Raw genomic sequence first — 27,923 nt, 5'->3', positions numbered from 1 at the left:
TAAAGCTCTATTACATGTATTTCTATGGAAAAAACTGTAACATATTTGACAAATAACAAAGGAAAGGGTATGAATACTTACAGACTTAAGTTAAAAGCAGAACAACCAAGAACCACTATCTACAGGAATATGTGACAGCCTGGAACACAGGCGGAAGCTAAAAGGGCACGACCCGGGCACGTCCTGTGTTAAACCAACCAGCGCCCCTCTCCGCAGGCCTCCCCAGGCCCTCGCCGACCCGGAGATAGGGTGGCGGGGCGACATAAAGCAGAGGAAAGGTAACAACCGACATGGCAGCGTCTGCAGGCCAGGCCCGCTCTGCTCGCCCGCGCCGGTACCGGCCACAGGCGGACCGCCTACCCACAGTGCCCCGCGGCGCGCACGCGCGCAAGCAGCCGTTCCCAGCTTGCAGCGCTGCGCGGCGGCCGAGCCGGCAGCGGGCCGCCTCTGGCAGCCCCGGGCCAGGCGCCCCCGTCCCCAGCAGCGGGGGTAAGATGGCGCTGAAGAGGATCCAGAAGGTAAGAAGTCCTTCCGCCTGAGGGCTCCTTGCGAGGCCGAAGCGTCGACTCCCAGGCGGAGGCGCCACGGCCGCCAAATGAACGGCGGCTGAGACCGAGCAGAGAACGGTAACACCTGCCAGGGAGGGAGGCGGAACCGCCGCCCGCGCGGCCTTAAAAGGGTACCGCGCAGCGCGCGGGGGCGGGGCGGCGTCACGTGGGGTTAGCGTCGCGCGGGACGGGGCGGGGCACCGGGCGGGGCCACGGAGGGTTAGCGTTCCACACTCCTTCCCCGCCTCCCAGCGCCGCATCTGTGGCAAGGGGCGGGCTCCCTGCACCTTGGATGCTGTGTTCCGGGCGCCTTGGGCGGAGAGGTAGCGCCTGGCCTCAGAGGAAGGAGGGCATGCCCCTGTGGGGTGTCTGGAGGGCTGGTTAGAGGAGTCGAGGCTGGAGCTGGATTCTAAGGGATGAGTACGAACTCTGCAAGTGCAGAAGAGGAACAAGGGCGTTCGCGGTCTTGGAGAGATGCTGTGGCTGGGCTTGGGTTGGGGAGAGCATGACTGGGCTTTAAGTGCCGCTGGAACAGGGGAAGGGAGTGGGTGGGCAGGACTAGGGTGGGGGTATTAGGGGCAGTGCTAGGATAACTTTTTTATCCTGTAGGTAATTGGGAGTCATTGTGGGCATTTAATATATTAAATAGAATTTGGAGACTGCATAATAGGAGGAAGAAAAAGTATTTTCAGTTATGCTATATTATTATTTGTTTACATCGTAGTATATCTACTATCAATCTTTGCCCTATTCTTAAATTATACTTTGCATCCTGCTTCTTCACATAGCATTAAACGTAGGCATTTTTCATGTTAAATAGTATTCATAACTGTTGTTTTTAACATCAGAGTTCCAAAAGTATATGACCATTAATTTATTTACTCGTTACCTGTAGTGAATAAACATATGGAAATGGATGTCAGAAGGCGAGGAACCTAATCATTCCCAGCCTCTGTGTCCACATGTTTTTATAGGTTTTTTTTTTTTTAGACTTAGATGATACATGTTTAGTACATGCATGGAATATATCAAGCGCTCAGTATGAATTAACGGCCACTGATATTCTAAATTTTATAGGAAGTAAATAATACTGTGATAAGCATCATTGTGTGGTGAGTTTGGTCCATCATTGGTAAAGAATTCGCCTGCCAATGCAGGAGACTTTGGTTCGATCCCTGGGTTAGGAAGATCCCCTGGAGAAGGAAATGGCAACCCACTCCAGTATTCTTGCCTGGAAAATCCCATGAACAGAGAAGCCTGGCGGGATATAGTCCATGGGGTCCTGAGAGTCGGGTGTGACTTAGTGACTAAAAGCAACATGGTGAGCTTAGGTTTGATTGTCTGAGGTGGGATTGCAGGATCTCTTTAAGAGTATGATGTTGTTGTTCAGTTGCTAAGTACTGTCTGACTTTGCATCCCAAGGACTGCAGCACACCAGGCTCCTCTGTCCTCCACTATCTCCCAGAGTTTGCTCGAATTCATGTCCATTGAGTCAGTGATGCTGTCTAATTATCTCATTCTCTGCTGCCTTCTTCTCCTGCCGTCAATCTTTCCCAACAGTGGGGTCTTTTCCAGTGAGTTGGCTCTTCACATCAAGTGGCTAAAGTATTGGAGCTTCAGCTTCAGCATAAGTACTATCAATGAATATTCAGGGTTGATTTCCTTTAGAATTGACTTGTTTGGTTTGATCTCCTTGCAGTCCAAGGGACTCTCAAGAGTCTTCTCTAGCACCACGATTCAAAAGCATCAAGGGTACGCTAAGGGTGAGGCTCATTTTTAATAAACAGCTCTCCTAAAAGTAATTTGTTTAGCAAATTATTCTCTGAAAGAGGTAATCTGTTATCTTAGGACTTTGAGACAGGTGAATGATATGCTCAGATCTGTGTCACAGGAAGAGGCGCTCCTGTAGCCTGGAGTGGGCCAGAGAGGGACTGAGGGCGCCGAGAACGTCCAGCGAAACTGCGTCCCAGTGACCGACCGTGGAGCAGGTGCCGAGACGGGAACTGTGCTTGGATGACATGCAAAGGGTAGAATTGACAGAACTTGAAAACGAGTATGTGGTGAAAGTGAGGGAGGGGGACACACAACCTGGATAACTGATTGGATGGCAGTGTTATTGCCTGTCTTGGAAATCAAACATCTTGAGGGCAGGGAGTAGGGTGAGGGAGATAAGGGTGTAGGTTTGAACTTATATGTCTGAACATGTAGACTGATAAGATTTGTAAAAAGGAGAACTAGGAGAAAGTGAAGAGAAACTAAAGAGCCTTTTGATGAAGGTGAAAGAGGAGAGAGAAAAAGTTGGCTTAAAACTCAACTTTCAGAAAACAAAGATCATGGCACGCGGTCCCGTAACTTCATGGCAAATAGATGCGGAAACAATGGAAACAGTGACAGACTTTATTTTCTTGGGCTCCAAAATCACTGCAGATGATGACTGCAGCTGTGAAATTAAAAGACACTTGCTCCTTGGAAGAAAAGCTATGACAAACCTAGATAGCATATTAAAAAGTAGAGACAGTACTTTGCCAACAAAGGTCCATATAGTCAGAGCTATGGTTTTTCCAGTAGTCATGTATGGATGTGAGAGTTGAACCATAAAGAAGGCTGAGCACTGAAGAATTGATGCTTTTGAACTGTGGTGTTGGAGAAGACTCTTGAGAGTCCCTTGGACTGCAAAGAGATCCAACCAGTCCATCCCAAAGGAGATCAGTCCTGAATATTCACTGGAAGGACTGATGCTGACGCTGAAGCTCCAATACTTTGGACACCTAATGTGAAAAACTGACTCCTCAGAAAAGACCTTGATGCTGGGAAAGATTGGAGGCAGGAGGAAAAGGGGACCACAGAGGATGAGATGGCTGGATGGCATCACCGACTTGATGGACATGAGTTTGAGCAAGCTCCAGGAGTTGGTGAAGGACCATTGCTGGCATGCTGCAGTCCATGGCGTGGCAAAGAGTCAGACACAACTGAGCGACTGAACTGAAAGATTTTATGAAAAGTTAAATCAATTATGCAATCAATAAAAAGTATAGTTTCTGAAGAGACTACAGGGTAACAGGAGTAAAAGTCATGAAACTACAATAAGGAAAAAAGAGGGGGAAAAGGCAGAATATAAAATTTGATGTACCAAGTGACTATAATCTACAGGAACACACATTCACAGAGAGGAGAGTGGAATGAAATCTTATCAAAATGTTAACCAGAATTATATCATGGGGCTACAGATGACTTTTTATAAAACTGGATTTGGGAGTATTTTTCAGACTTTTTCTAAAGGATACATATTGCTTTAAAAAGCAAAAAGTAAGTATTAATATAAACAGAAATGTAATTCTATCCCCGTCCCTTTTGGAGGCATTTAGAAATGTCACACATACTCAGATTTTAAAAATGTGAATTCTTGTTTAATTGAAGGAAATACTTTTAACAATAAAGCGAGACTTCACGTACAAATACTCAACTCTGGAAAAAAACTTTGTTAAAGGTATGAAGTTGGTTGGCAAGGGCTGTGGATTGAGAGCTAAGGAGATAGTTAGTGCAAGGCCAGTTCCTAATCAGGCCTCATGCTGCTGGCAGCCACTCCCCTTCCTCTGTCCAGAAGAGCTCTTGTTCAGATCCAGTCCTTAGGAAAGGCAGACTCACCCTCAGCTCCACTTACCAACCACTCCCCTTACTAACCGCTGGTTCAATAAGCATGTGAAATGATTCGCAACAAGGGCAAGGAAAAAATGATTTGCTGTGCTTTCTGAGAACTTCTGAAAGCCAATGCCTCTCTGCCTCCCAGGGTATGTCCAGTGGGCTATGGGACCCAGAGCTGCTCAGTCCAGAGAATTTTACAAAAATAGAGCAGGAGCTCCAAAATCACTTCCGAAGTCCTATGGACCTCCAATTCTGAGAGAGTGTGGCTGGGTCTCTGTTACTAGCAGTCAGGGCTTCCTCTGTGGAGCTGACACACTTTTAAGTTGTGTTATTTCCTCCAGGTTTTGAAACATAATTTGCAGGGTCCTTGCACAATGTGAAAATGCAGGGTTTCTTGTTCAAAATTACTGAAAATTTCAAGACAGAGACTGCAGAGCATTAAGCCAAGGCTAGGGCCCTTCACAGCAAAAGTCCCTGAGAGAGAGTATGAGTCACATATTGGTGAAGCCAGCTCTGGTTACTTCCTTTATTGGTTCCCACCAAGGAAAGTTCTTTGCCTTGTAACCTCAATTACCTTATATCAGTGGTATCCAAGTCATCCCCAAGGTCCATTCTTGTTGAGGACCTTTCTCCTCAGTTCTGTTCAGTTGCTCAGTCATGTCCAACTCTATGCCACCCTGTGGACTGCAGCATGCCAGGCTTCCCTGTCCATCACTAACTCCTGGAGCTTGCTCAAACTCATGTCTATCAAGTCGGTGATGCCATCCAGCCATCTCATCCTCTGTGGTCCCCTTTTCCTCCTGCCTCCAGTCTTTCCCAGGGTCTTTTCTGAGGAGTCAGTTTTTCACATCAGGTGTCCAAAGTATTGGAGCTTCAGTGTCAGCATCAGTCCTTCCAGTGAATATTCAAGACTGATCTCCTTTAGGATGAACTGCTTTGATCTCCTTGCAGTCCAAGGGACTCTCAAGAGTCTTCTCTAACACCACAGTTCAAAAGCATCAATTCTTCAGTGCTCAGCCTTCTTTATGGTTCAACTCTCACATCCATACATGACTACTGGAAAAACCATAGCTCTGACTATATGGACCTTTGTTGGCAAAGTAATGTCTGCTTTTTAATATGCTGTCTAGGTTTGTCATAGCTTTTCTTCCAAGGAGCAAGAGTCTTTTAATTTCTTGGCTGCAGTCACCATCTGCAGTGATTTTGGAGCCCAAGAAAGTAAAGTCTGTCACTGTTTCCATTGTTTCCGCATCTATTTGCCATGAAGTTATGGGACCGGATGCCATGATGTTTGTTTTTTGAATGTTGAGCTTTAAGCCAACTTTTTCACTCTCCTCTTTCCCCTTAATCAAGAAACTCTTTAGTCTTCTTCACTTTCTGCCATAAAGGTTGTGTTATCTGCATATCTGAGGTTATTGATATTTCTCCCGGCAATTTTTTTTTCCTCCTGGCAATCATGATTCCAGCTTATGCTTTATCCAGCCCAGTATTTTGCATGATGTACTCTTCATGTAAGTTAAATAAGCAGGGTGACAATATGCAGCCTTGTTGTCCTCCTTTCCCAATTTGGAACCAGTCCGTTGTTCCATGTTTGGTTCTAACTGTTGCTTCTTAACCTGCATACAGATTTCTCAGGAGGCAGGTAAGGTGATCTGGTATTCCCATCTTTTTAAGAATTTCCAGTTTGTTGTGATCTATACAGTCAAAGGCTTTGGCATAGTCAATAAAGCGGAAATAGATGTTTTGCTGGAACTCTTTTGCTTTTTCAATGATTGAACGGATGTTGGCAATTTGATCTCTGGTTCCTCTGTCTTTTTAAAATGCAGCTTAAACATCTAGAAGTTCTTAGTTCATGTACTGTTGAAGCCTGGCTTGGAGAACTTTGAGCATTAATTTGCTGGCATTTGACATGAGTGCAATTGTGTGGTAGTTTGAACATTCTTTGGCATTGCCTTTCTTAGGGATTGGAATGAAAACGGACCTTTTCCAGTCCTGTGGCCACTGCTGAGTTTTCCAAATTTGCTGGCTTATTGAGTGTAGCACTTTCACAGCATCATCTTTTAGGATTTGAAATCGCTCAGCTGGAATTACATCACCTCCACTAGCTTTGTTCATAGTGATGCTTCCTAAGGTCCACTTGACTTCGAATTCCAGGATGTCTGGCTCTTGGTGAGTGATCACACCATTGTGGTTATCTGGCTCTAACATCTTTTGTGTATAGTTCTCTATGTATTTCTGCCACCTCTTCTCAATCTCTTCTGCTTCTGTTAGGTCCATACCATTTCTGTCCTTTATTGAGCCCATCTTTGCATGAAATGTTCCCTTGATATCTCTGATTTTCTTGAAGAGATCTCTAGTCTTTCCCATTCTATTGTTTTCCTCTATTTCTTTGCAGTGATCACTGAGGAAGGCTTTCTTATCTCTCCTTTCTATTCTTTGGAACTCTTCATTTAGATAAATATATCTTTCCTTTTCCTTTCACTACTCTTTTCTCAGCTATTTGTAAGGCCTCCTCAGACAACCATTTTGCCTTTTTTCATTTTTCTTGGGGATGATTTTGACCACTGCCTCCTGTACAATGTCACAAACCTCCGCCCGTAGTTCTTCAGGCACTCCCATCAGATCCAATCCCTTGCATCTGTCGCTTGCACTGTATAATCATAAGGGATTTGATTTAGGTCAGACTTCAATGGTCTGGTGGTTTTCCCTACTTTCTTCAATTTAAGTGTGAATTTTGCAATAAGGAGTTCATGATCTGAGCCACAGTCAGCTCCCAGTCTTGTTTCTGGTGACTATATAGAGCTTCTCCATCTTCAGCTGTGAAGAATATAATCAGTCTGATTTTGGTATTGACCATCTGGTGATGTCCATGTGTAGAGTTGTCTCGTGTTGTTGGATGAGGGTGTTTGCTATGATTGGTGCGTTCTCTTGGCAGAACTCTGTTAGGCTTTGCCCTGTTTCATTTTGTACTCCAAGGCCAAACTTGCCTGTTACTCTTGACTTCTTGCTTTTGCATTCCAGTCCTCTATGATGGAAAGGACATCTTTTTTTTTTTTTTTTTTTTTCAGCTGTTAGCTCTAGAAAGCCTTGTAGGTCTTTATAGAACTGTTCAGCTTCATCTTCTTCGGCATTAGTGATTGGGGCATAGATTTGGAGTGGTTTGCCTTGGAAACAAACAGAGATCATTCTGTCATTTTTGAGATTGCACCCAGGTACTGCATTTTGGACTCTTGTTGACTATGAGGGCTACTCCGTTTCTTCTAAGGGATTCTTGTCCACAGTGGTAGATGTAATGGTCTGACTATAAATGTTAATTTTTCTTTAGAGATAACTTGCAAAGTCAGGAAAGTATAGATAATACCGTATTTTCATCTACTCTAAGATGAACACTTTTTTACATTTTCACATCTCTGAAATTGGGATGCTGCTTAAAATCACTGGCAGTAACTTGATTGTCACTGTGTGAAAGCCGTGTCACAGCAGTGTATATTGAGGTTAAGTGCATTGTCGATGTGTTGAGTTTAATTGCTTTAAAAATGTCTCCAAAAAGATATTTTGATTTAATGCTGAAGAGTAAAGCTTTTGTGAACACAGGCACAGAAACGGAACAGTGGGGAGTAAATTTTATATTAATGGAATAAATGTTGCTGGAAAATGGACTGCAGTTCTTTATTTCCATGCCATGCTAACCAAATGCTTCATAGACCACAGAAAGGAAGATACCATGTACCTGTAGTCAGTGAGGCTGGCTCACCTATATTTGCTGAGGTTTGTGCAAAACGTTGTATACTGTGGACCTTTCTGGAAGAAAACTCCAGAAACATTCATGGGGGACTGTTTAAAAATTGCCACATCACCATTGCCTGGCAGGCACAGGGGATGACTGTGAGGATACTCATGACCCAGGGTTAGTATAGACCCTAAACGAGGAGAGCCCATTTATTTATTTCACTTGTCTTCCACTCCTTTTTTGGTATGCATGAGAATGATTTAAAGATAAAACATATGCCCAAGTAGTAAGCTTTTTGTTGTTGTTTTTTAGTCACTAAGTTAGTTATGTCTGCCTCTTTGCAACTCCATGAACTGTAGCATGCCAGGCTTCCCTGTCCTTCACCATCTCCTGGAGTTGCTCAAACTCATGAGCATGGAGTCAGTGATGCTGTTCAACCATCTCTCATCCTCTGTTGCCTTTTTCTCCTGCTCTCAGTCTTTCCCAGCATCAAGATTTTTTCCAGTGAGTCAGCTCTTCTCAGCAGGTAGCCAAAGTATTGGAGCTTCAGCGTTAGTCCTTCCAATGCATGTTCAGGGTTGATTTCCTTTAGGATTGACTGGTTTGATCTCCTTGCGTTTCAAGGGACTCTCAAGAATCTTCTCCAGCACCACAGTTCAAAAGCATGAATTCTTCCATGCTCAGCTCTCACATCCACACATGACTACTGGAAAAACCATAGCTTTGACTTAAAGCTTAGTTTCAAATTAAAATTAAAAGTTTTAAGTGTAAGGAATCTCATAGGATATCACTTGTATGTGGAGGTTTTTTTTTTTAATTATACAAAAATGAACTGATTTACAAATTAGAAATCAGAAATTAGAAATTAGAAAACAAACTTCTGAAAAAAAAAAGAAAGCAAACTTATGGTTACCAAAGGGGAAGAGGGGGTGATAAATTAGGAGTTTGGGTTTAACAGATACAGAGTATAAAATACACAGGGACCTACTGTATAATCCGGGGAACTATATTCAATATCTTGCAATAACCTATAATGGAAAGGCATCTGAAAAAGAAAAAAAATGATATAACTGAATCACTTTGCCATACACCTGAAACTAACACAGCATTGTAAACCAACTGTACTTAAAAAAAATTAGAGATGGCAAGAATACAACCCACAGAATGGATGGAAGTATTTCTCAAATATTAATATCTGAAAAGGGATATATATCCAGAATATGTAAAAACTCTTACAATGCAAGACTCAAAGACTATCCAATTTAAGATGGAAAGAAAAGAATGCATTTGGTCTGAGTTTAACTGCCAGTGTGTTTTCTTTCTTAGTTGTCTATAAGACTGTGTCTGGCATTGAGTGAGATCTTGAATTGAGTACAGCACAGTTAAAGAAAAGAGTGTGTACTATGTTTGCTTCACAAACAGAAAAAACTACTGTTTTCCTCTGGTAATCCACTCTAACCTTTTTCCTTTTCAAGACTCACTTATCATCAGTGTTATTTATAACAATAAGGATTATACAGTGTTAACCTGCTTTGTCCTTTACAATTTATGAAATATTTCTGCATTTGTTGTCTAGGTAATAAATTCCCATGGTTCAGAATTCAAAAAATGCAAGAGAGTCTACAGGGAAAACTCTCCCATCCACTTCTGCCCCCAGCCACCCAGTTCCTCTCCCAGGGTGTGGTTAGTCTTACTAGTTTCTTCTGTACTCTTCCAGTAATAGGTATCTCTGTACATTCCTCATTCTTCTTATTGTAATGCTAATCATTGAAGCCTCTATACACTGTCATCCTTGATTTTTTACTGGGTACATTTGTGTACGTTATAAACATTACAAAATTATAGCCAAATATTAGTGCTGGCTAGGTGGCAGGCAGATGTAATTACATCTCAACAGATAATTTATATGGAGGCCCAGAGAGGTCAAAGTTGTTTTCCTAGTGACAGAGCTGGAACTCAGACCTGGGTCTTCTGGCCTCTATTGGGAAAGCACAGGAATGCAATATATTGGTAGACTAGTTTCTTTCAAATCACGCTGTTCTTCCTTGAAATGCCAGTTAACATTGGAAACTCCTTGGTGCTAGTTGGAGTCTCTGTCAGTTGAGACCCACTTCTGGGCCTTCAGAAATCATCAATTCTTAGTAGCCATTCACCACGCCCTTTACGAGGTATTTGCCTTCTATGGACAGGGAACAGCCCATGTGGATGCCTGGAGGTATGGAGAAACCTGGTGAGTTGGGGGGAATTGGCCAGTTCTGCTAGCTTTCCTGCCCCCAGTTGCTCATGTGATCTCTCCAGGATTTCCTTTAGCCTCATCACAGAGCTCATTCATTCATACAGCATTGCAGAGTCTAAACAGTCTCCTACAGAGTGGTTGTAGAGGTGTGGAAGCCCAAAGCAGAGGTAGACAGGCGAGGAGCTGTTCTGTGGAGCTTCCTACAGGCATGCTGCATTTCTGAGCATGTCCTCTGGTCCCATCACCTGACATTAGTTGTTCCCCAAGCTCATTTCTGTTGTGACAACTAGTAACGCTGGGTACTTAGTGCTTATCAAGAGTAACCTATTTAGATATATTAGATCCTAGCCAAGATGGAGAAGGCAATGGCACCCCACTCCAGTACTCTTGCCTGGAAAATCCCATGGATGGAAGAGCCTGGTAGGCTGCAGTCCATGGGGTCACTAAGAGTCAGACACGACTGAGTGACTTCACTTTCAGTTTTCATTTTCATGCATTGGAGAAGGAAATGGCAACCCACTCCAGTGTTCTTGCCTGGAGAATCCCAGGGACGGGGGAGTCTGGTGGGCTGCCATCTATGGGATCGCACAGAGTCGGACACGACTGAAGAGACTTAGCAGCAGCAGCAGCTAAGAACTGACCAGTGGTATACTAGTAGGTGTTTAGAAACCAACCCCCTGGGATAAAACTTGGCCCTGACTTGCGGTACTTGCTGGCTTCTGTAATATAAATATTCCCACTGTGGCCAATTGTGTTTGTGTGTAGGTGGGATAAGTACGGAATGGCCAGAGAGGCAGGCATTATTAGAATGATCAGCATGCCCAGAGATTACAAGGTGGGGTCTCGAGGTTCTTTGTGGATGAGCTCAGTTTCAAGCGTTGTTCAGGTAAGGAAGAATGTGATCAGCCAGGTTTAAACTTCATACATACTGCCCTAGACCCTGGGATTTGCCATCCTCTGAGAAGTTTCCCTGCAACCTGATGGACCATTCCTTGTGCCTCATTCCTTCTCTTTGGAACCCCTCTGGAGACCACAAGAAGTTTACCCAGGTCTGCAACCTAGGGAGAGTGAGGAGTATTAGGAAACATCCTAGTACATGTAAACTAGTTTTTAAGTCACTGCCCAAACTCTTAGACATTGAGGCTCATGCTGGGCTAGGATAACTTTTGGGGATTGTGCCCACAAGTTGTATTCCATTTAGGGAATCTAGTTATGATGTAATTCCTGTTTTCCCCCATTGGTATATAGTATAGCTGTGTACTCACTGGCTCAGATGTCCTTCATCTCCCACTTGGAGCCTTAGGACTCCCATACAACCATGGTGGGTAGGGCAGTAGTGGGGCAGAGAGATTGAAATCCAGGAGCCCTGTCCTTAATTGGGCACTTCCTCTGGGCTAAGTGCTTGCATTGGGGAGCTCAGAGCTAAAGCCTAGCCCCTGCCCTTCTCCACCTGAGTGGTGTTGGGGCCCTGCCCCCTTTCAGCTCTGTGACCTTGGGTAAGTAACTTAACCTCTTTACCTCTAAATTTTCTAGCTTATTAATTGGAAATGGTAATACATTTTTCACATGTATCTTCACAGCCATGAGCAGACCCTTGTTTTCAAGGGTATTGCAGATCATTTGTTTTCATCAGCCAGGATCACCCCCTCTTGGAGTCTGGAAGCCCCCTCCCACTAGGAGAATGCGCTTCTGGCCAAAATGTGTGGGGTGTGGAGCAGTATCCTCAGTTCACACCCCGGCTCTGAGCTCACTATCTTGTGTTCCAGGAATTAACTGACTTGCAGAGGGACCCCCCTGCCCAGTGCTCTGCAGGACCTGTGGGAGATGATTGTAAGTACCCTTCAGGGCTCCAGATCCTATGAGCCTTGCAATTAAGACCCCCAAATTTATCTGCCCCTCAGTTCTTTTGTTTTTTGTTTTAAGAAAACCTATCGTTGTTACTGTTGCTTTCTCTTCCTTTACTTGTGAGTAGCTTTTTCATAAGATGCATTGACTTCATAGCCCGGCTGGTCAAGATGTTGCTGGAAGTCACCGTCTCCCTCCACTGGGGCACAAGAAAGCCATCTGGAAAGCCAAATAAAACTTGGGGCGTTGCTGGAAAAATGGTCATGAAGCTAATCATGGAGGACCTGTTGCTGTTGCACTTGGGGGTGGAACTGGAGGGTTGGTGAAGGGTGGGGAATGGGGCTAGCTCCTTGCCTCTGCGAAGGGAAGGGACAGTTCTTTTCTCCCACTTCTGCTCCCAGGGGGAGACGGAAGGAGCTGCAGTGGGCAGCCCTCTGTCGCCTTCTGTAGCCGACTGGCCGTGGGCCATGCTGTGCAGCACTTGGATAGCCCAAATCTACTCCGCTATCCCACTTCACCTCTACTTTCTGAGCATCTCAGGCTCTGGGATGCTCATCCTTTACTGTGAGGCTCTAATAGCTGCATATGAAGGAAAAGTAGGTGTGTGAGGGAGAGACTGTGTAAAAAGAGGGGTGGTGCCCTCCAAGGACACCAAAGAATTAAAAACAGGTACTCAAAGAGAACTCATATATCAGTGTTCATTGCACCGCTGTTTATAACCCCCCAGAGGTACCCACATGTCCATTAACAAATAAGTGATTAAGCAAAGTGGTATATATGTGTATGTGTATACATATATATATATAATAGCATATTAGTTAGCAATAAAAATGGATAAAGTTCTGACACATGCAATAACATGGGTGAATCTTGAAAATATGCCATATAAAATAAGCCAGAAATGAAAGGACAGATATTATATGATTCCATTTATATGAACTGTCTAGCTAGAGAAGGCAGATAATAGAGACAGAGAGTAGAGTAGAGAGGTTTATAGAAGCTGAGAGGAGGCAGAAATGGGAAAATATTCCATGGTACAGAATTTCCGTTTGGAGTGATGGAAAAGTTTCAGAAATGGATAATGTTGGTAGTTGCACTGCATCGTGAACATGCTTAATGCCACTGACTTGACACTTAAAAATGACTTAAATGACATATTTTTGCTACATTTTCATGTCAAACTCTTTGCAACCCCATGGAATTCTCTAGACAAGAATACTGGAGTGGGTAGCCATTCCCTTCTCCAGGGGATCTTTCCGACCCAGGGGTCAAACCTGGGTCTGTCATATTGCAGGCAGATTCTTTACTGTCTGAGCCACCAGGGAAGCCATACGCTACATTTTTTAAAACTTTTATTGTGTTAAAATGCAAGAAAGAAAAATTTCACAGAGATGGGAAAAAAAAAGAAAAAGAGGGAAGTAGTCATATGTGAGGAAGAAGTCATATGTGTGTGTTCCTGCATGTTCTATGGGCTGATGCTTAGAGGAAGTGAAAGTGGGCAGACAGCTACTGAAAATGGAGGATTCCAAAAGCTTTATGTGAGAGTTTAAAGAATTCTTTAGAGCAGAACAGAAATGATTCCCATTGCACATGCAGAATTAGTGAACAAGTGTGGCTTCCCTGGTTTGTTACTTGATCTGTGTTGTCCTTCCAAGCGTCACAGGTCTCAGTAGCATATTTTCCCCCTCTTACCTGTTGCTTGAAACAATGTGTACTGGGGTTACTGATAAGATTGAACTGGTAATGATTCAGCCTCTGCTTTCTAAAGGTACCCCTAGGTGTTCTGCACCACACAGTCTCACCCTTCCCTGAAGCCCTGTGCTGGGAAGCAGCCGTCTTTATCTGAGAGTCTAGCTGCCCTCCATGCTCAGTACCTGAGTTCTGATGAGGTTTGCACAGTCTTGGAAACTAGCTAACCTTTTGGGGCCATTTCATGCCTGCCTTGTGAGTTAACAGCCCCTTTCCGGCATCCCTCTGCAATTTCCTTTCTCTTCCTCTCTCTTTTGGAGCCTTCTGTTCTGACTGTGCCTTTGGGTTCTGCTCAGCCCCTCAGCAGACCTCAGGGGTTAAAGTGAATGGGACCAAAGGGTCACCTCTTTGCCAGAAGGAGCCACTCATATCTACTCCTCCCCTTCTCTGTATATTAATTATCAAAAAACATTTATTTAATAAGGAATTCCATTCTCTACTGTGATTAGGAAAATGTATACCTACCAGCTAATGATTAGCATGAGTTGGAATAAAAGCAGTCAAAAGAAAAAGAAGTGACGCTTTATTAGCTTAGGCAGCCTCATTGTAGATAAAAGTGTTCCCATCAGTAGCATTTCTTGAAACATTTGAAAAAGGGCAAGGGCTTCTGTGACTATCTTTGGATACCTGTAGGGGCTTGGGAAACCTCTTCTCTTGTCCCTTCAATTCCTTCCCCTCCTCATGCTTTGGAAATTTCCTGTCTGCTGGCAAGGGCAGAGTCTGTGAGGTATTTGAATAAATGGCAGGAAACCCAATACAGGACCAGGTCTGAAAATTGGGGCTGATTTCACACCCGTGAAGGACCCATGAGACAGAATTCCCTAGAGAATAACAGATCCCTCAGATGCTCTCAGCAGCCCCCCAAGGTGGGTATATAGGCACTTTCCACAAAGACTGGAGTACAGTGTCCTGGGAGCTTTGGAACTGAGTCATCTGCCTGCTTGAGGCCAGTCTTGCTGAGTGCATAGGAGCTTTTCTAGGGACGTGAACAGCAGTAAAAGCAGCATGACTCCAGAGAGGGCCGCAGGCATGATGTGCAGCTGGAGAAAGCTCCGACGCTCTAAGGAGGCACCTGGCCTGACCACCAGGTTGGTGGGAACCTGGGAGGGAAGAACACGAGGGCTGCTTTTGGAGGTATGAGAGGACACAGGCGGGAAGTAGCCACATTGAAGCCCCAGGGCCACAGGCATCGATTGACTCTTGAAAGACACCCTTTGGAGAAGGCTTCAGAGTAAATAATGAAGAACTGAGGATTTAAAGTGATGTAGAAAGTGGCTAAAGCCTATGTAAGGCTTAATTCTGTGCAGAGAGAAGATTGAATTGTAGTTTACTGGCACCTGGATAGTGAAGAATTTAATTTTGTCCTTAAAAGATCTGGCCTTTGTCCCTAGCCTCAGGAATGCGATGTCTAAACTACCCTGCCTGATAGGACTGTCTGTTTTAGCTGAAGGCCTTGACCCAAACCAGCAATGTGAGTTGGGTGGGGCAGGCCACACTAGACAGACCAGCCAGCTGGTTTAAGGTGGAGGTTTTGGGTCATTGCCAGAGGAACTGGAGACGTAGATCAGCATGTGAATAGTCCATTAATCCATCCCGCTAACATGATGGAGTTCCAGTAGAAACTGTACGCTGAGCCGGGGTGAGCGTCCCTGTGACAGTATTCCATGTGTTCTCACACATCGGTGCCGGGGCTCCAGGGAAGAGGACAGTGGAAGGTCTATGCTTGGACTCTGCCTGGAACTTTCCCCATGAGCTCTTCCCTCAGCTGACATTGACCTCAGCCTTTCACTGTGATAAATCAGAGCTGTGAGCACAACAGTCTTTGGTGAGTCTGGAGTCCAGTTAAATTACAGAAACGCCTACAGCGGTGGTTGGTGTCAGAAGTGAGGGCAGGCCTGTGTGATCAGCGCCCTCTGAACAGAGCAGCTCCTGTTTGGTGGAGAGACGTGTTTGCTGGAGAGGCTCACGTTCCTGTCTCTTTTTTGTCTTGCAGTGTTCCACTGGCAAGCCACCATCATGGGCCCGGTAGGTAGCAGCTGCTGAACGCAGCCCTTGCTTTGCCTGCTGGGCCTCTTGCACATGTACTCATCTGCTTTTGGTGTCTCATCCTCCAGAATGACAGTCCTTACCAAGGAGGCGTTTTCTTCCTGACCATCCACTTCCCTACCGATTATCCTTTCAAGCCCCCAAAGGTGAGGACAGGGGACAGGGACAGTGTGTGATGAAGTCACTGGTACAGAAAGCTGCACCTGGGGCTTTTCCCAGGGGCCCCTATCCACCACCGGGAGTACAGCTTGCCCGGAATTAAACTCTGGACTTTCAGGACTCACTCCTCATGTGAGCAAGGGCTGGTGTGGTGAGGGCTTCCTACTGAAGCCATGTTTTCAGGGGTGTTCCTTGTGGGGTGGCTGACTTAGGATGTGTCTCAGGCTCCAGCTCCCTTCTGTGCAGTCCCTTTCAGTCTCAGACAGGACTTCTCAGCCCCTGCCCCAGGGACACTGGGGTTTCGTGGTAATAAAGCCTGAGATGGGAGGTGGGGAGAGGACTGCTTCTAGTATCCAGTGGAGGCCAGGAATGCTACTCAGCACCCTGAACTGCACAGGATGGCCCTGAGTGTCCACGGGTGGAGAGAAGCTGGCCTCGGACCCTGGCAAGTCACCTCTTTCCTGCACCTGGAGGAGCCCTGCCTTCATGTGGGAGAAGTTTAGTGTGAGAGCTAGGCCCTGCTGAGGAGAAGCACACAGCAGGAAAGTGGGATGGGACTGTGAGGGCAGGTGGTGGTGGGCTCACCCAGAGCATGGGAAGCGTCACAGGGAACTGGAGGGCAAGCTTTGGTTTGGGGGTGGGATGAGCCCGAGGGGACCCACGGTGTGCATGTTCCAAGGTGGAGCCAGCAGCACGGGCAGATGTGGTCACACAGCAGTGCTTGTATGTTATTCATATCATTTTTAACATATTTTTATCTTTCTGATGGAAAAATTGATAAAAGTGGGTTATTTTAAAAGTAGAGCATATGGAGAACTAACTAATATACAGATGGAAATCAGTCTATGTATAAACCTATCCCCAGAGATCACAGCTAATAGCCTTGTGTACATTCCTCCAGGGTTTTTCTTCATATACCAATATATATTTTAATTCTTATTTTTAAAATAAAATTGTCAGTCCTGGTTGTGAATGAGGAAGCCGAGGCTTTGAATGGGCCCTCCATTTCCTGAAAATGGTGTGGCTTATAGTGGAGGGTGGGACTTGAGCCCAGATGTGTCAGCCTATTTTTTGGTAACTTGTTGTTTTAAATTACTTTTAGATTTAGAAAAATGTTGCAAGAATAGTACAGACTTTCCACATATGCCTTGTCTAGCTTTCCCTGAAGTCAACATCTTACTTTACTGAAGTCCAAGTATCAAATCCAGGAAGTCAGTGTTGGCCACATGCTCAGAGCTAAACTGATGGCCTTGCTTTTTAACCCGTTTTCTTCGTGTTCTAGGACCCTGCACTGTATTTATTGTCTTGTCTCCTCCATCTCCACAGTCTGTAACAGAGCCTCCATTTCCTCTGGTCTTTCATGACCCTGATGCTCTTGAGAAGTATTGATCATTGTCAGAGACCACCCCCCGCCCCCATTTGGGGTTTGTGTGCTGTTTTCTCAGGATTGACCTAAGGTTTTGCATTTTAGCAAGACTTATGCAGAAGTCTTGAATCTGTGCCAGGGCCCCCTGTCTCAGGGTTTGTGGTGTGTTTTACTGCCCTGAGGTTGACCTTGATGGCTCAGTTAAAGTCAGACCCTTCACCCCTGTGTGCACATTCTATCTAAGCTATGAGAAGAAGCCCCTCTGGGCTCCCCAGCCCACAACTCTCCCTGGTCATTGCCACCAGAGGCCATTGGTGCCTCTGTATTTTAAATCAGAGTTAAATGTGGTTAAGATTCTGGAGACTTTGCCAGCTTTTAGCGAAGACGACTGGGTTGTGCTGGGCACAGGGGGACAGATAGTAAAATACCTCTCTTAAGTATAACTGTTATTTCAGGGGTTTGGTTGAAAACGCACGTTTCATGGTCTTGAATCTACCCCCACTCTCCCCTTTCCCTATTGAGACTTGCTGCAGTGTCTTGTAAAGTAGCATCTTATTCCCTTCATTAGTGTATAACTTGCTGCTGATCTTTTTTAAAATAAACAGATAGGATATAATCCTGTATGTCTCTTGGGCATTTTCAGGATTCCTGATTGCCCAAGGACAAAGCAAAAGCAGTGCCTATTATTAGAGACTGAAGTCAGCCCTGTGAGTTGGGTTTACTGTAACAAGGAGAGTTGTGTGCCAAAATGTTGTGTCTTCTACAATAGAAGAAAGTGTTTCTGTCTTTTTAAAAATCTCCTTTCCATAGAAGAACAAGATAAAATAAGATTGCTGTTTTGGCAAGAATTTTCTGGATCTCTGGGGGGAATCTGGCAAGGTTGCATGATCTTCTCTACAGGAGATAATAAAGAATAAGGCAAATATTTATTGCCTGAGACGCTTTGGAAGTTTGATGCTTCCTGGAAAAAAGTGAAAACTGAAAGTGTTAGTCGCTCAGTCATGTCCAACTGTGTACAGTCCATGGACTGTAGCCTGCCAGACTCCTTTGTCCCTGGGATTCTCCAGGCAAGAATCCTGCAGTGGGTATAGTGGATCTTCCCGACCTAGGGATGGTCAGGAAGTCTCCTGCATTCCAGGCAGATTCTTTACCATTTGAGCCACCAGGGAAGCCCCTCCTGGAAAAAGTCGTTTGGTAACAGATGAGGAGCCTCACATACACAGCCTTCCCCTCCTCATATTCTGAGTTGTTTTAAAATGAAACCAACAAAAATAATCCTGTTTTATTATAAACTATTTCAGGCATGTAAAGTATTGTAGATAATCATATAATGGATACCCACATATTCATCATCTGGCTTAAGAACTCCATTATTCAAGAAGACTTCTGAGTCCTGGCCATTGCTCTTCTTGTTAGCCCTCAGAACACACTCCTCTGGGGGAGATGGTGTCAGTCCCCACGTCTAGTTCAAGAGCCCAGCAGGGAATGGGTTAGGGGGCTTCTCCTCCAGGTGCACCCTCCTAGATCCCATTCTGGTTTGAAATAATGCCCAGCTCACCCAGGATTGTGCAGGGCCAGGTATGTCCCAGTAGTGGTCGTTTCCACCTTACTTGGTTCATTTTCCAGACAGATACGATCTAGAATGTCCCTGTGGCCTGTCTGACGTGAGGTCTCTCATCTCTGCAGGTTGTTTTCACAACCAAAATTTACCATCCCAACATCAACAGCAACGGCAGCATCTGCCTTGACATCCTGCGGTCCCAGTGGTCTCCGGCCCTGACTGTGTCAAAAGGTAAAAGGTAGATGTGTGCACCAGCTTCTCATGCTGTGAATGCCTGTCTCGTGCCCATCTCTGTCACAGCAGCGTTTCTACCCCCGCACTCCTGAGGGCAGATTCAGGCTCCGGGGAAGCAGCCTCGGCCCTAGCCCGTGGTCACAGCCCAGACGGGAGGAGTCCGAGGTGGTGCTTTCCCCACCCCCACTGTGTCCACCTGGATCTGTTGCTGCAGGGTGCTCCAGCCAGACTGTTGCATGGGTGCAAAAGAAAATATTGATCCTATTTATACTTTTGATCTAAAAGTAAGAAAGGCAAATATTACATTGCCTCCTCCATTCTCTCATTTATTCATTTATGCAACATGGATTGTGAACCAGCCCTGAGTGAAGAAGACACAGCGCCTGTGCTTTGCTTGAGGGTGAAGAAACCAGGCTAAACTGGGCTTAAGGAATGCAGATATTCCTTCCCAACTAGGATAGACTGAACATGGTTGTATGAACCCTGAGACTTGAACACAGAGGGTGTGAGTTACCTGTCAGTGGAATGAGTGAGGTGGTAAAAAAAAGCAACCTGAGAGAATCAGGGTACCAGAGGCCAACAAACACAGTGGAGTGTGAGGCAATGCAAGTGGCAGAGCTTTAGGCAGCAGGGGGAGGAGGGGCCAAGGCACCAGGACAGCTGACCGGAGCAGGCTCTTTGAGACTCTGCATGGTAAATCTAGAGGGAAAGCTGCCCGCTCCCATATGGTGGTGCAGATGCCGTGGAGGCAGAGCTGACTCCAGTCCTCAGGCCTCCAGGAGACAACTCCACACTGGGGGCCTGCTCCTCTCTGAGCTGAATCTTCACCCCCACTGCCTAGCATGCCTTTGGGTGTGGGGGTCAGGACACTCTCTAAGAAAGAAGGGAGAAGAAATCAGAATGGTCAGGAGTAGGCACTTGAATGTGGAAGGAAGGAAGGAACTAGCCCTCTCATGACACGTCCTCTGAGCTCAGAACAGCAGGAGAGTTGAACAGCTTTAAAAAGACAAATCATCCCTCAATCACAGTGTACCTGGTTTACCATAGTTTAACTGTGGTCGGGACTTGGATGGATTCACTGAGGCAAGGATGATACTTGTTTGTACAGAGGGTTCCAGAACAAATGTAGGGTTGACAGTGCTTTTAGCCTGGACCCTGACAACCCCAGCAGCACCTCTTCCCCAGCCTCCAGCCACAGCCCCGGTGGGAGTGTCCTCACAAGTGCAGAGCAGAACTGAGAGTGCAGGGCAGTGCGCGTTTGCTTGGCAGTCACACAGACCTGGTTCCGAGTCTTGTTTTTACCCATTTGGTGGGTGTGCCAAGTCTGTAACCTTGGACAGGTCACCAGAATCTTCTGCGTTCTGGTTTCTTTAAGAGTGAACAGGGCCCCTGGGACCAAACAACAAAGGTACATGGCACGGAGCCAAAGAACTTTTGAGATCAGGAAAGGAAGGCCAGAAGTGCCCTAGAGCAGATATAACTGGGACACCACAGGGTAAAATTGCTGTTCAGCTGATAGATGGACAAAGTAAATACATTCATGACTCTTGGGACATCAGAATAATTTTGATGGGATGTTGAAGACAAAATAATTGCTCTGTCAACAGAGAGTTCAAGTTGAGGGGCTCACTGGACCTGGGGTGACCTGGGAGCCTTGTGACTGCAGTTGACTCATGGTTTCTTTTCCTTCCAGTTCTCTTATCCATCTGTTCTCTGCTCTGCGACCCCAACCCTGATGACCCTCTGGTGCCAGAGATAGCCCATACCTACAAGGCTGATAGAGAGAAGTACGTGTCCTCCTTGGATTGCCTTTGGGCCCCAGCTGCTCCGGGCAGCTCCCAGCAATACCCTGAGTTGGTGCTTCCAGGCCAACGAGGTTTTCCCATGGACAGCATCCTGCCCATTCTGAGCTGGGCTGAGACTCCTGCCTCTCTCACTAACATATCCTTTGACTCTGAGGAGGGAAAAAGAGATAAAAGCCCTCCCAGATAGCACATCAGCTGCTGCTACTGAATCCTAAAATATTATTGCCAAACCTGCCCTTGAGGCCAGTAATGTCAGTGGTCAGCCAGGAATGGACGCAGAAGAATCTGACAGCAAGAAAATTCTGGGTTAAAGTACAAGGATTTCATCACAAGAAAATGGGGTATCTGCTCAGATATGCCCAGGGTGAGGCCGAGGCTGACTGAAGTGGGAAACACTGCCGTGCCCCGTTTGCTAGTTGAGGCTGAGAAGTAGGCGGTGTGCTCCTGGTTTGCTGACAGACCCTCGCTGCCGACTGCGTTTAAGTACTGATCGCCAGACTCGTGACTGTAGCATTCTGACTCATGTGGCCAGACACAACCATGTGCCCTGTATCCTGAGCAGATGTCTGTGGCTGCTGAGGCAGGCACATTGTGTGAAGACCTCTGAGCGTTGACAGCACTGTGAGAAAGCGCTGGGCATGGCAGGGCCCCAGGCGTCAGCAGTGGCGGCAGGCCCAGGGTGCGGAGGGTGGCATTGCTGGCTTTTAAAAGAACTCTCCAGTGGGTCTTCTAGTTCATTACTTCTCTTCTGTCTAAAGAGATTAGAATGGAATGTGGTCTTTCCAGCATATATTTCTTGAAACCTTTACAGAGCTCATTATTTCCCTCATTTCAGTTCTCCTGTATGACAAAGTGATTCTTAATTGATGAGATCTTAATTTGTATTTATTTCAACACTTATGATATATTTTAGATACACCAGAAGTGATTTTCTTCATTGCCCCCTCTGATGACATAGCTCTCTTACAGTGTCATGGCACCAGGTTTCATTACAGTAATGTGGATAAATGCACATATTCTCAACGGGCACCAGACCTGCTCTGTGGCTGCTACCGGTGGCGCTGACTCACTCGGGTGGCCAGATTCATGGAGCCCATGTGCTGGATACCAGGGACTCCCAAGCTGACCTCTGTGTATCTCTTCCTGATCTGAATGCATCCATGTTGAAAGACAGGAGAGACAGAGGGAGGAAGTCTACATTAAATCTTCCACAACAGATAGTTGTGAAGAACTACTAGGACTCACCAAGCTCGGGATTTATGGCCGTGAATGGCATGTTCCTGGTCTAGGCGGTCTCTTTCATTCATTCATCCGTCTTAGGTATTTGATGAAAAGCAACAGCATTTTCCCTATATCAGTTATTTTCTCTTCTGCACATTGAAAGGAAGTGACCATTATGAATGAGGGTGTCACTTCCTCCGCTTTTTTCTTCCAGGTACAACAGACTAGCAAGAGAGTGGACACAGAAATATGCTATGTAAGTGCCTCAGAGGTTTTACAGGAGACATTGTCCAAGAGAAGCTGAGCTGAGCTGTTGGCTGAGCCACTCACAGAGCGTCATCTCTTCTGCAAACAAATGCTGATTACCCACTTTCTCCAACCACAGCATGTTGGTACCACTCTCAGCCATCGTGGTTTTGACAACGTCCTGTCTCTGATGCCAGATCAGTAGTCACTGTTGGGATCCACAGCCTTCCTGGCTACGGTGGAATCGGTCCCTCCACCCCAACTCACTGCTCACCTCTTGGGGGGACCTGGGTGCCTCCCCTGCCTGGCCTCACTCAGGCGGCATCGCTTGCCATGGCGCCACACAGGGGCCTCAGTCTGGCCCCTTACCACGTGCTCTTTGCCTTTTAGAACTCGGTGCCCAGGAAGGAGCGGGCAGGCTCTCCTCACGTCGTGTCTGCCACAAGCCACATCCTGAGGACTCTCAGCTCATCCCAGGAGTTCTGGGAGTTGGAAACAGCGTCACTGGGAAGTGGAGGCCTCGCCCCACAGCTCCCGCCAGTCTTCCTCAGCAGTGCCACGGGCTGGCACTCTCGCCCCGCACCAAGGAGCTGTAAATAGAAAGTCAGGGTATAAAGCACATAACACGCCATGAGAGGTGACTGTCCTTTTAGAAGCAAGAACAAAATTATGAAGCCTGAAAAGATTTGGGTTATGCTTTTCTATCTGATGAGATTTCACCACCCCTACCTCCTCCCAGCCCAAGCCTACATGAAGTCAGAGTGTGAGCCATTCCCTGAACAGAACACAGGGAGAGAGGGGGACTGTGAAATGTAAATAAAAATGTAAAGCACTCATAACCCTGAATGATAACTGACATTTAAGTCTCTTTTTTTTTCCAGGCAGAACAGAAGATACAGAAACTTTTAACAGGTAGCCCATCAGGTAACTGGCCTCCTCTCTTAAGTTTCTGATGTAATCATTTCAAGAGCTGCCTTTAGAGTTCAGAGGTTTGAGATTAGGTTAGTGAGGAGAAGGGTAGTAAAGGGATTATTCTAATTGAACCTCCGAAGAGAGGAGGAAAATTGAGGGACTTCACATCTCTAAAGTCCAATTTGGCCTAGTCTTTTCTAAGTGGTTTTCAAAGCTAGTCCACTCCCAGAGCAGCCATATGAGAATAATGTTTGGGTGAGTAGGACCAGGAAGTGGACAAACACTAAAATTCTCCAACCAGATGGCCAGGTCTGTGGCGTTTGGAAGGAGGCCTATAGACCTTGCACCTGGGGATCACGTGAGCCTGACCTGCTCGGGAAACTCTTACATTGTAGCACAACTTCACTGTTCTTGCTTTCCAGCAGGAGTGCTGGGATTAGTCACCACCACTTCCTTAGCAAAGCAGGCAGCAGTCTGAGCCTGGTCTGTATTTACTTTACGGGGGTCCCCATTTGGGATCCTCAGTTACAAGGCTGCTTTCTGTGTCCCATGGGCCCCATTCCCTGCTTTGTACCATGGTGAGGATTGCCCTGTTAATTTTTTCTCTCTTTGCTACCCCTTTGGTCTTTACTTAAACAAAATGATAAACTTCAGATGTCCGCTGGGAACACTGCCATCACACAACTCTGCCATTTCAGACAGTGGTCATAATACTCCTTGAACCAAATGTAACAAAGCCTAGGAAGGTGGGACAGATTCAAATTTCAGAGACAAGTCAGAGGTTCAGAGAAGGAATATCCAGGCCCAAGTTGGTGTTGAGTTGGAGGGTGCCATTTTCAGCCTTTCAAGCATAATAGCTTATGACTCCCCAGAAGCTCATGAATTTTCTCTGTCTAGCTAAAATTTTCCCAAGCCTGCTATCTCTGTTGGAGATAATGCAGTAGAAAAAGTAAAATTATCCTTTGGGATCCTGATTATGAATTACCATTCACCGTTTGCTTGATTTGCACTCTGTACTTGGACAGGCCTGTACTTGTGCCAGGCCAAGTGATGGACAGGCCACCACAGTGATGTTCCTGTCCCTGGCAAGTTCCCTGGACTCTCTACCCCTGGGAAACTTGCTTTTCAAGCCTTCCAGGGCTCAGATCAGTCTGAAGGACAGGCATGTTAAGTTGAAACCCTTATTTTAAAATGCACTGTGTGCAGGCAGCTCCCAGGTATCACACAGGTATAGATATCATGTTTCCAAGGCGCGTCTCAGGTCAGTAACTTAATAGCACATCTAAAAAGCTAACTGTGCAGTGATACTTTGTTTTCTCCATGGACCAGAGATACCAGGGAATTGCATGATCTTAAGCAATTAATCCAACATGAACAAATGACTTAACTGTGGCCAAAAGTGTCTCAGTTTGCTGGATGGAGCTGTGATCTTGATCCTTTGGCAGACTACAGGAAGACCCAAGAGTTCCAAGGATGTGGCAAAGGGTCAAAATCTCCCAACAAGGGATTAAAACACCAGAGCACCCATGTCCAATGGGCCTGGCAACTCACAGCTGACCCATGTGTCAGCACCATGGGATCCCACACCAGCTGACCACAGAGGCTCAAGGACAGGCAGGTTTCTGTCTCAGATTCAGGACAAAGTCTCCTAAAGTGATAAAGAGGTGCTTGTGAAACTGGTCAGCAGAGCTCCTGGCCCGAAGGCCTGTTCTGGTAGAGGCAGAGAAAGCCTTGGGAGCAGCACGGGCCACTTGCCCCTCTTGCCCTCACCTGCCCCCCATTCAGTGCCTCTGTTCCTCCAGCTCGTCTCTCTGTGACACATGCTTCCTCCCTGGCAGCACTGGGTGGGGGTTGAATGAGGATTAGATCTAGCCATGAAAGCTGTCTGAGAAACAGGATGGCTTACCAGTGTTACCAACCTGAGTCCTTGGACTCTTTAATCAATAGAAATTGATAAGAGATCAGACAAGGAATTTAGGCAAGGCTTTACTGGAACTCACGCTGCAGCAGTGGGGAGTAAGAGCAAGTGAACCAGTGCCCTTGCTTGACCCCTGCAGGTGGCAGGGCAAGCTGGTCCCTTAAATGAGGTGAGGGTGGGGCGGACCAGTGGGTCAGGTTGCAAGGGTGGCTTGGGTGGTCTGCCAGCCCACGTGGTGCTGTGTGCAAGGATCATGTGCAGAACCCTGCTTTTGCTCCCCGTACCCCAGAAGTGACAGTTGGGTTTGGTCTTTTTGCATTAGTCAGAATTGACCCCAACTGTGCATTCATCAAGTTATTTTCAGTCCCGTACAGTTTCTTTGTGTTCTGTTGCTCATGTTTATTCACCTGCGAGCACTCCAGTAAAGGGACCCAGGCCCCAGCCTATCTCACCAGCACGCTCACAACAGCAGCCTGGGGCCATGCAGGCAGGCACACTGGCTCCCTCAGGCCTGGTGGTCATCCCAGCCAGTCTGCTGGCCTCATCATGACCACCGTTGGGGTTTCTCTTCTGTTGGCAGAGGGATTTTATTAAAACTAAAAAGCTACAGAAAATCTGCAAACCCGCTCTCAAACGAAATAGTGGTTTCTTGACTTTCCTAAAAAATGTCATGTCCCCATCTTACGCCGTCTCTACCCCACTTCTCCCAGGCGCCTAATCCTTACCTTCAGATAGGCCCACTTGAGCTGTTCCAGCTCCCTGCAACAGAGCTTACCTCTGGGTGCACGGGCTTGGCCGGGCTCCACTTTAGGGGGCAATGACAGAATTGCCCTCTCAGAGCCTGCCTCTCACCCGTGCTGCCCACCCCACCACAACCACAGTAGCTCAAGGGGCCAGTCATGGGAATGTCCATCACTGCTGGCTGTCATCACTTTCTCATGACTTTAGGTAGCTTTATCAAGGCAATGACTGAGCACTTGCCAAGTACAAGGTGTGAAGGGGAGGGGAAAGGAAGAGAATTATGCAAAAAAAGGAACTACACAGGCCTCAGGAAGGAGCTAAACCTAGGGTAGGGCCTGGTGGATGGACAGGGAGGAGGGTTCTACAGGCAGAGGACTGTGTTCCCCAGCAAGCACAGCACATTCTGGGGGCTCACCCAGCACCTGGCCCTTCCAGAATTGGGGCCCTGTTACCTTCCGGGTGTCACAGGGCTCACCTTTCTGGAGAATCATTACAGGCAGAGGCATGCAGGATGAATGGCAATTTTCATATTAAGTGGATGGCATAGTTCATATAAGCTGGTGTGTAAAACCATTTCGCACCCTAGACTCCCAGGTAAACAAGCAGCGTCACTGGGCCGGGGACTTCTTAGGGGCCAGGACAGAGGCACAGAACTGCATCTATCCCTTGATCCACATGAAGAAAGGAATGGAATGACATTAGGCCTGGGCCCAGCCTCATGTCAAAGCTTGTTCCCAGGAGCAGTAATGACCTGGCCAGGACACTAGAAGGCCAGGCGTGCTTAATGGGCAAAATGATCTACCAGCTCCAGAAACAAGGATGCAGATGGAGGTATGGGCGGTAAAGTTGGGGGTGGCAGAGGCAAGGGGTGAAAGGCTAACTACCCTTCTGAGGGAACTTGGCTGTTTCTTCCTTCTGTGTCAAATATCCAGCAGTAGGAATAATCTGGTGGTCCAGTGGTTAGCAGTCTGTGCTTCCACTGTAAGGGTCACAGGTTCAATCCCTAGTCAGGGAACTATGATCCCACATGCCATGTGACCCGAAGCAAGCTCAGGACACCATCCTGAAACAGGAGGAACTAACAATAAGCTGTCAACATCTTTGGGTTTAAAATGTTGGCAGAGTTGTAGTTAAACTGCAAAATCCCCATCACCTGTACCTTCTGTTCCCTTTGAACCTTCTAGAATTTCTGCCGACTCCTTGCTGTGGGCTCATCTGTCTACAACAGGGAGCTTGGCTGATGCACGCATGTCTCCAGGTCTTTGAGGCTGAGGCTTCAGCAAGGCTTGAGAAGCTAGAGGCCCTCACAGCAAGAGCTATGTGAGCAGCAAGTATGCCCTCTCTGTAAAGGGTTAGGATGGCAGGAAAGAGCACTGCTTCTCCTGAAGGAGGCGGCTTTGCCCTTTCTGTGAGACACCACATACTGACTTGTCGCAGCCCCTCATAGCCAAGCCTTAAATGACAAGCAGACCACGTTGGCCATTCCCTACCCGCGGGCCTGAGTCACAGATCAAGCTCAAGACTGCAGCCTTCCCACCTTTCCACCCTTGACTGCTTACCCTCTGTATAAATCATAACAGGGATTCAACTAGGAAGGTTTGGGGGTTTTTGTTTTGTTTTTAATCTCTCAAGATGTGAAGTATTTGTTTACTGGGTTCCACTTACTATGCAGCATAAATAAGTTTTCTTTTTAGGGCAGGAAAACCAATGATTTCATTTCTCCCATTCTGTCATAATGTGGTCATGTGTGGCTGGAGCATAGAGATGTAATCCTGGTGGTTTTTAAGAAAATTATTTTCTTGCTAACTGACACTTCTGTGGATGAAGACTTTGAATAAAAACCTATTATTTTCTACCGATTATTGTGGTGTCAATGATTATGTACCCTCAAAATTCCTGTGTTGAAATCTTAACCCTCAAGGTAATGATATTGGGAGGTGGGGCCTTTGGGAGGTGATTAGGTC

At 46.3% G+C, this 27,923-nt stretch overlaps 1 protein-coding gene and 1 long non-coding RNA gene across 6 annotated transcripts in view; one reads left to right on the top strand and one right to left on the bottom strand.

Moving 5' to 3' along the window:
* LOC122683268 overlaps positions 1 to 212 on the bottom strand; it is a 36,776-nt gene extending 36,564 nt beyond the window's left edge. The window contains exon 1 of the long non-coding RNA XR_006337664.1: positions 82 to 212. This is a non-coding gene — a long non-coding RNA (uncharacterized LOC122683268). The remainder of the gene's footprint in view (positions 1 to 81) is intronic.
* Positions 141 to 27,818, top strand: UBE2D4 (ubiquitin conjugating enzyme E2 D4 (putative)). Of its 5 annotated transcripts, none has more exons than XM_043886962.1 (9): positions 141 to 518; positions 11,923 to 11,986; positions 15,744 to 15,775; positions 15,865 to 15,942; positions 19,008 to 19,113; positions 20,810 to 20,903; positions 22,357 to 22,398; positions 23,270 to 23,312; positions 27,144 to 27,818. In XM_043886962.1, the coding sequence occupies exons 1-8, from the start codon at positions 291 to 293 to the stop codon at positions 23,295 to 23,297; spliced, it is 672 nt and encodes a 223-aa protein (XP_043742897.1). In that variant the 5' UTR covers positions 141 to 290; the 3' UTR covers positions 23,298 to 23,312; positions 27,144 to 27,818. The 5 variants fall into 5 exon arrangements, with proteins under 5 accessions (XP_043742897.1, XP_043742896.1, XP_043742895.1 ...); XM_043886963.1 differs by lacking the exons at positions 141 to 518; positions 23,270 to 23,312; positions 27,144 to 27,818 and adding exons at positions 639 to 871; positions 11,094 to 11,205; positions 22,779 to 23,246; XM_043886964.1 differs by lacking the exons at positions 141 to 518; positions 23,270 to 23,312; positions 27,144 to 27,818 and adding exons at positions 681 to 871; positions 10,110 to 10,150; positions 22,779 to 23,246.
* Positions 27,819 to 27,923: the final 105 nt, after the last annotated feature.

The sequence above is a fragment of the Cervus elaphus genome, chromosome 24 (assembly GCF_910594005.1).
Source record: "Cervus elaphus chromosome 24, mCerEla1.1, whole genome shotgun sequence".
NCBI classification, from domain to species: domain Eukaryota; kingdom Metazoa; phylum Chordata; class Mammalia; order Artiodactyla; family Cervidae; genus Cervus; species Cervus elaphus.
This window is presented reverse-complemented; position numbering and strand designations above follow the sequence as displayed.

Bases quoted from the DNA above. Each gene is read 5' to 3' on its own strand.
- UBE2D4 (XM_043886960.1), top strand. From the start codon at position 291: ATGGCAGCGTCTGCAGGCCAGGCCCGCTCTGCTCGCCCGCGCCGGTAC. The intron at 519-11,922 runs GTAAGAAGTCCT...CTTGTGTTCCAG, and splicing joins CGCTGAAGAGGATCCAGAAG to GAATTAACTGACTTGCAGAG. The intron at 22,399-22,778 runs GTAAGTGCCTCA...TTTGCCTTTTAG, and splicing joins TGGACACAGAAATATGCTAT to AACTCGGTGCCCAGGAAGGA.